Below are 8,550 nucleotides of genomic sequence, written 5' to 3'. Positions count from 1 at the left end.
AAAAAAAAAAAAATACTGAGGCCTGTTTCCAGCTGCAAAGAGTTCTCTGTGCTGACAGACTATATATATGTGTGTGTGTGTATATATATGTGTATATATGTGTGTGTATGTGTGTGTGTGTGTGTGTGTGTATATATATGTGTATATTTTGTCCTGGTTTGCCTTTTCAAATGGCTTTCTCTACCAGGTTGGAGCTTTAGTAGGGAAGTGTGCAGTGTGGGGCTTATAAACATGGGCTCTAAAGTTACTATGACTCTGAGCTTCCCTTTGCTCACCTGTGGATAGAGGTATATGTATCTATTACTGTATTAGTCCATTTTCATGCTACAGATAAAGACATACCAGAGACTGGGAAGAAAAAGAAGTTTAATGGACTTACATTTCCACATGACTGAGGAGGCCTCACAATCATGGCGGAAGGCAAGGAGGAACAAATCAAATCGTACATGAATGGTGGCAGGCAAAGAGAAAGCTTGTGCAGAGAAACTCCCATTTTTAAAACCATCAGATCTCGTGAGACTCATTCACTATCATGAGAACAACGCAAGAAACGCCTGCCCCCATAATTCAATCACCTCCCACCAGGTTCCTCCCACGACACATAGGAATTGTGGGAGATACAATTCAAGATGAGATTTGGGTGGGGACACAGTCAAACCATATCAATTACCTAAGGTGGTTTTCCTAGCCAACTAGCATGTCTGTGGGTTTCATGCCCATGTTGTGATAGGATAGCTGCTTGCTCGGTCGCAACAGACAGATACATCCTAGACTCAGCCCCCTGGCCTGCCTCTTCCTTCAAAGCTTCACCATCAAGGCCTATGACCAGGTTCTCTAGCTCAGGAGTGGTTGCTCCCTCTTGTCCCCACTCCGTTACTTGGTTTGTCCTTGGCACATGATCTATTTAAATGGTATTGACTGGCCTATAGCTTAGAGCGTGATGCTTAGCTAGTCAGAATGGGGTGGCTGAGTCATTTTCTTGTGCTTCTAGTTGTATATATTTGGAGCTATAGGTTGAAGGTGGTAATGTAAGGATAGACTGGATCTTGCCTTGGCTCTTGACATGTGGCAAGCTGATGAACAGTCTTCCTAGGACTGGGTTGTCTGAGCGCTTATCCATCCTTGTGTTCCATCTTCAAAACTGGTAGTTGGTTGGGGTCGTAAGCAACATCTTTCTAATATTGATAGCACCATTTTCTTTAAAGGTTGTCACCTTGCCATTATCAACTACTAAAACACTTAGAGCCTCTCTAACCTCATATGGAAAATAGAGGAATGATTGGTATGGACTTGAAAGAGCTGGTATATGAATTAGATAAAGTATAAATCCCATTACAGTCTCTGGCATATATAGGTGCTCACTACTGTTAGTTTTCTTGACCGCCCCCTCCCCACCAACTCCCTTCTCTTTCCCAAGGGGAGGGCAGTATGATTTCAGGAAAGAGCACTTAACAAGGAAGCTGGGTTCTACTTCCAGCTCAGCTCCATCACCAGGTCAATGACCTATTTAAGCTCTGGGCCTGGGGGTTTTCACCTGTTGAAAGGGAGGCATCAATCCTTGTTCTGGCTGCATTACCCATTATGAGACTGCAGTGCTGCATGACCCAGTATAGTAGCCACTACCCACCTGTGTCTATTGAGAATGTGAAATGTGGCCAGTCCAAAGTGAGGGGTAGCATCAGTGTAAAACACACTGGATCTCAAGGCCTTAATATAAAAAAGAAAATATCTTACTAATAATTTTTACATTGATTACATGTTGAAATGGTATTTTCATATATTGAGTTAGTAAAATACATTAAAATTAATTTGTAGTACCTGATCCTTTTTAATGTGGCTACTAGACAGTTTAAAATTACACATCTCACATTTTTGGTTTACAATATATTTCTATTAGATAATGCTGCTCTCAGGAAACAATCGCTGGAACCTTAGGTGAATGTAACCTGTGTTTCCTCCTTGCAGCATAAAGAAATGCTCTCATATCCATTCCAGGTTTAAAATTCTAGGAACTGCTTTTTATTAAAAGAAATGTTTCTAAACACTGATTTTGTTTGTGTGTGTATATATAATGCCTTAAAATATATAAAGATTTTATGTGAGAGGGATTATCATTCCTTATTATAGTCTGATCACTATTATAACTAGATTACAAATTGACCACTAATGGGATTAGAGACAAGCAATATCTGGAGTCATTTCTCATCTGTGGAGAAAAATATTGTGGGTTAAAAGCCAAAAAACACATAGGGATTTTTTTTTCTTTTGAGACAAGATCATTCTGTCACCCAGGCTGGAGTCCAGTGATGTGATCATGGCTCACTGCAGCCTCCATCTCTCAGTCTCAAGCAATCCTCCCACTTCAGCCTCCCAAGTCGTTGGGCCCACAGGTGCACCTCACCATGTCCAGCTAATTTTTGTATTTAGAGATGGGGTCTCACCATGTTTCCCAGGCTTGTCTCGAACTTTTAGGCTCAAGCAATCTACCCCCTTGGCTGCCCAAAGTGCTGGGATTATAAGCGTGAGCCACCACACTCAGCCAGGAACACCTTCCTGATAGGAGAGCAGGGATTTGGATATATGTGGGGAGCTTCTTGCCTGCTGTATATCTCCTGTATCCCTTTGCTGGCAACCAGCTCTTATTCCCTTTGCTTACACCCAGCATAGAAGTATGCGACATGGAAATCAGTTCCCCTTCAACCAAGCAGCTCTCTCTCTCTCGGACCGGTATTAATCCTCTTTACTTGACAAGTCTATTCATGTTAGGGAAAGGCACCGGCCAGATGAGGGATATGGAATTCTATCCGGAAATAGAAGGAAAATGACCCTTGATGGTCCATCTTGATTCTTCAAAACCTGCTCAAAGGGGAGAGATTTGCCATCAGCCTCCTCTGTCATCCAGTCATCAATGGAGCAGAAGGGTCTTCCTCACCATGCAGGGGTCTTTCCAGCCAGTTATTCCAGGTCTTGGCACCTAAGCCCTCCCATCATTCCTCATCTCCCCATCTGCGCTGTTAGTGGGGCATTCAGCCTAGAGGAACAAGGCCCTGGGGGTGCTCCGCAGATGGCTGCGTGAGCAGCACAGAACCCCACCTCCATCCTCCCAGCAACCGCTGCCCCGGCCCCGGCAGGTGAGCAACTGATCAAGCTTGGAAGTGTTTGTGCTCCTGTTTTTACCATTTAGAATGAGGAGAGAGCTTATCTACCTTCTATCTTGGGTCTCAGATTCCTTACTCCCTTAGTACTATTTTTAGTGATTCCTGACTAAGACAAGGCACATTTTTGGACTCATAAATAATAAGGCAGTCACAAAGAAAGTGTGTTTGGCTTTTTCCCAGGCTGTCTTTTCCTTGCCTGTGTGTCTTTTAGTTTGGATTTAAGCCTGTCTCCTCCTGTTGCACCCACTTCAAAAATGGCTTTAGAGTTTGGCCTCAAGGTACTTCTAGAAACCCATGGACTGGTGTCCTGCTCACAGGGATCATGGAAGTCTTTTCTAGTCCTGGGCCCACAGCTTTGGTTAACCTTATCTAAAGACTTGCTGGGACTTTTGGACTTAAGGGTCTGCTTGGCTAAAGGGAGGGGAAAGGGAGATCATACAAAGTGCTTTACCATGGGGCTCCTCCCTCAGTTTCCTGCTTCTCCTTCTCCACCTTTGCTTGTTGTGCTCTAAAACCAAGCTGTTCATTGTTCCTTATCCTATTTCGAGCATCTGCACAAACCTTACCATTTGGTCTGATGAGAACACCCTCCCCCAACCTTTTGTCATTGTTAAAGACCCAGCTCAGACTTCACCACTTCCAAGAAGGCTTTCCTGACTCCACCTTCTCCCACTGGTGATCACACCTTGTTCCTCCCCACGCCAGGTGATGCTTATTTGCAAGTATGTTCTTCCTCTTCTTCTCCCCATTCTTCTTCTTTCCTCATGCAAGAAATGTTATTGAAGATCTTCATCATTTCAAGCAAGGCCCTCATGTGTCTCCAATTCAAACAGAGGTTGACCAGGAAAAGCAGTGTGGAGAGGGCTTTGAGAGAGAAAAGAACAGCATATCAAGCTGTGAACTTCTTGAGGTCAGAAGTCATGTCTTCTTTATGCATCCTTATCTCTCCAGCATCTAGTACAGTTGTTTGAATAAAGAGAGAAATGAATGACTGTTGAAAATCAGAATATGGGAGCTGAAAGGTACTTTAGAGTAGCTGTCCTCAAGCTTTGGTGGGAGTTAGAATCACTTGGAGAGACCCAGGTTCATTGAATCAGGCTAGACCCTATCACCTCCATTGTTACCATCTTCCAGGTGACTCTGATGACCACTAAAGAGGACCATTGATAGAGCAGTAATTCTTAACCTCAGCTGTAATTGGTATCACCTGGGAAATTTTAAAAATTACTAATGCCAGGGTCTGTTCTCCTCCTTCCCGCATTCTTATTTTATTGGTCTTGTGTGTAGACTGTGATTTGAGAGGTTTAAAAGGTCTCCAGGTGACTCTAGTATGCAACAAAGTTTGAGAACCACTGCTTTACAGTTCTTCTAGGCTAACCTGCCCTGTAGTTTGACTCTTCATAATATTCTGACAAGTGATTAATACAAGTATAGGTGCCTGGCACTTTGTCAATTTCTGTCCTCAATTTTCTGAGGTAATGTAGAAAAGACCTGGACTTGGAGTGAGAAGTCCTTGGTTTATATTTAAGCTCTGTGGCTAACTCCAGATTCTTGAATATTAAGATCTGGATTTTTTTCCCCCATCTGTAAAATGGGGAGAATACCAGCCTTCAAGGGTTGTTGTAAGTACAGAATGTAATGACATATGTGAGACAGCTGAGCACAAGCCCCAGAACTCATAAAATAAATACAGAGAAGGGTAGATTGATAGTGACGTTGATATATTTTTAAAATATCTGAATGTGTTGGCATAACTTCATCACTTTTTCCTTGTGGACATCGGGAGTAACACCTCCCTTTCTCATGAAATAATACCAATTATTAATAGATACCATCTACTGAGGGCTTATGATATGCCAAGAACCATGTTAAGTGATTTACATGGATTGTCACATTTAATCCTCATAATTCTGAGATACTGTGACAGATTTACAGATGAACAACTGAGCCTTAGAGAAAAGTCATATTTTGAATAGTGACCTCCTTCCTGCAAAGATGTGTCCATGCCCTAAACCCTGGAACCTGTGAATTTTTCTTTATTTGGAAAAGGGGTTTCGCACATGTAATTCAATTAAGGATCTTGAGATGAGATCATCCGGCATTATCCCCAGAAACCTAAATGCCTACAAGTGTCCTTTTAAGACAGAGACAGAGGGAGATTTTAGACAGACCCACAGAGGAGAAAGCAACGTGAAAATGAAAGCAGAGATCACAGTGATGAAGCCACAAGCTCAAAAATGCCAGGGTAGCCCTCAGAAACTAAGAGACAAGGAATGAATTCCATTCCAGGGCCCTCAGAAAGAGTGTGGCTCTGCTGGATTTTGTACTTCTAGCCTCCAGAAATGTGAAAGAATACATTTCTGTTGCTTTAAGCCACTAAATTTGTGATGATTTGTTAAAGTAACATCAGAAACTAAGAGAGATTTTAGCAACTTGCCCTAAGTCACAAAGCAGTGAACCCAAAATTCAAACCCATGTTCTTCACCAATATTATATTGCCTCTAAGCTGAATTGAACTTTGTAATAAAATGTCTTGGATTCATTGTTTCAACCAATGTTTATTCAGTGCCTACCATGGACAAGGCCTATACTGGCTGAAGATACAATAATGAAAAAGGCAGAAACATTCTTCCCTTTGGATACTCTACAATTTAGTGGAAGAGAAAAACTTTAAACAAGTGTTTTCACATACACAGAAATACCGAAAATCATTGAATTCCAGCAGTGATGGGTGCTGCAAAGGAGACAAATGAAAAAAATAAGACTTATCCTGGAATATAAGATCAGATCCATCCTAGGTAGGCCCAGCTAATGGCTGACGTAGAGGTCAGCTCTTCATTCCCTCTGGCCTGTTTACTGAGGGTTTGAGGGCTTACAGCTCCACTTTAGCCCTCCTGAGCTTGCAGAAGTTGGTCCCAACAGATTATTTGGGGATAAAGACCCACAAAAGAAGAAAGACAGTAAAGAATTCAGCAGAGAGCGAGCTCTGCAACCCATTGCAAACATTATTATGAGGCAGTGGAGTGTGTGGAAACTTCTTTTAGACAAAGTTTGAAAATGTTGCGTTCCTGTACCAAGCAAGATTTCCTGTAGGGTCATGAGAAGCTCACTAATCATCTCTTTAGATTCCAAGCTATATTACTTCAGGGAAGTTTCTGTCAAGGCTTCATGCTTAAGTATCTCTTTGTCTGGGTTTATTCTGTCAAATGCTTATTTGCTTTAAGAAAAGTAAAAAAAAAAAAAAAAAAAAAAAAAAAATGCCCCAAGCCTTAGCTGGTCTAGCAGCTTAGGAAGTTCAAATCCCCACATACCTCAGAGACCTCCTAGTCTCTGCCCCAATTGCTGCAAATAACTTATTTTCTGACCATTTTCAGCAAATGATTTCATTATCTGTGGGCCCAAAGTCAGACCTAACGAACTCTGGCCATTGGACTGTGGTTGTATAGAATTAAAACTGACCTACAAGATTTTTCTATGCATGGTCTTTACTTGTCTTCTGAACTCAGAGACCTGAATTCTTCCCAAAGATCCTTCCTAGAACTCTAATTTCAACCCCAACGTCCTCAATAGTTACATTCACGGCCGGGCACGGTGACTCACGCCTGTAATCTCAACACTTTGGGAGGCTGAGGTGGGCGGATCACAAGGTCAGGAGATCAAAACCATCTTGGCTAACAAGGTGAAACCTCGTCTCTACTAAAAATACAAAAGAATTAGCCGGGCGAGGTGGCAGGCACCTGTAGTCCCAGCTACTCAGGAGGCTGAGGCAGGAGAATGACATGAACTCGGGAGGCGGAGCTTGCAGTGAGCCGAGGCCGCGCCACTGCACTCCAACCTGGGCAACAGAGACTCCGTCTCAAAAAACAAACAAACAAAAAAAGTTACATTCACTCATTCGTTCAACAGGTATTCATTGAGTGCCAGCTGTGTGGCAGGCACTGTGCTGATACAGAGGTGAAAATACAAAATTTCTCTCTCGTGAACCTCACTTTCTGGTGGAGTTAGTAAATCCCTGTGTGGGAAGTACTATTATACCTGACACTTCCTGAGCACCATTTAATGTGCCATAAAAATGCTGCAAGGTAGATACTATTATGTCCATTTCACAGGCAGGAAAACAAGTTCAAGGTAAAGGAATGCAGCTAGTGTATGGCAGAGCCAGAATTCAAATCCAGGCTTTCCTGGCTACCGGGTCCATGTTCTCAGTGACTATTTATTTCCAAAATAATAATCTGTGTGTATAGGGAGGAAAGAAGGAACGGGCTTAGAAGGCTTTTTGCTGGTAGGATATCCCTTCTAGAAGGGGATATTCTTGATTACCCGTAGGTGGGTTTTCTTATTTGTATTTTTTCTTTGATTTTTACGTTTTCTTTAATAAATATCCTATACTCTTATAGTCAGATAAAATATAAGTAAAAGACATAAAAATTGTAAAACTCATATATGCCCCCCAAAGAACTGGAAACAGGTATTCAAAAAAATGCAGGTACGCACATATTCATAACTGTATTACTCACAATAGCCAAAAGATGGAAGCAGCCTAAATGTCCATCAGTGGGATGACTGGTAAACAAAGAGTGGTACAGACATACAATGGAATATTATTTGGCCATTAAAAGGAATGAAGTTCTGATACATGCCATAACATGGATAAATCTCAAAAACACTATGCTGAGTGACAGAAGCCAGACCTAAAAGGTCACGTGTATGATTTCATTCATGTGAAATATTCAGAAGAGGTAAATGCATAGAGGCAGAAGTTGAATTGGTTGCCAGGGGCTGGCTAGAGTGGGAAAAGGGAGCAATCACTTTATAGGTACACACTTTCCTTTTGGGCTGCCAGATCTGTTTTCCAGTTAGATAGAAATGGTGGTTGTACAACACTGTCAATATACTAAATGCCACTAAATTATTCACTTTAAAACAGTTAATTTTATGTTAAGTGAATTTTGCCAAAATAAAACAAAAATAAAAAAACTCTAAATGAACAAAACAGTCACATCGAAGCTTTGGTCTTGCTATTCTTCTGTACTGCCGGGTCTCTGAGGGCTACAAAAATGAATTTAACATTGCGGTGCTAACTGTTTTTACTTAGTGTTACAGTCCCAGTTCTGAGTAAGAGCCCTGGCATGTCCACTAACAAGGTAACCCTAGGCCATTCACTAAACCTCTCTGCACTTCCATGTCCTCAGTTGTCACACAAGGGTAAAAATGTTCACTGAAGTCATTCCCAGATCCTAATATGATAATGTTGTGCTTTGTAAAATGTAAATTGACTTGCATATGTGTTTCTTTATTTTTACATCAAGAAACAGTAGGTGATCTGAAATTATCTCTGCTTACCAAGCATCTGTGTTAAAAGAACTGTGAGCATAAGGGGTGAAATCTTGGT

General features: G+C 41.6%; 1 protein-coding gene across 1 annotated transcript in view; it reads left to right on the top strand.

The window, feature by feature from the left end:
* Nucleotides 1-2,678: 2,678 nt before the first annotated feature.
* ROR1 (receptor tyrosine kinase-like orphan receptor 1) overlaps nucleotides 2,679-8,550 on the top strand; it is a 161,178-nt gene continuing 155,306 nt past the window's right edge. The window contains exon 1 of the mRNA XM_011979538.1: nucleotides 2,679-2,727. Within this exon, the coding sequence (XP_011834928.1) occupies nucleotides 2,679-2,727 (49 nt within the window). The remainder of the gene's footprint in view (nucleotides 2,728-8,550) is intronic.

The sequence above is a fragment of the Mandrillus leucophaeus genome, unplaced genomic scaffold, assembly GCF_000951045.1.
Source record: "Mandrillus leucophaeus isolate KB7577 unplaced genomic scaffold, Mleu.le_1.0 Scaffold2024, whole genome shotgun sequence".
NCBI classification, from domain to species: Eukaryota; Metazoa; Chordata; class Mammalia; order Primates; family Cercopithecidae; genus Mandrillus; species Mandrillus leucophaeus.
Note: the sequence above shows the minus strand (reverse complement) of the source record. Positions and strands in the feature narration are given on the sequence as shown.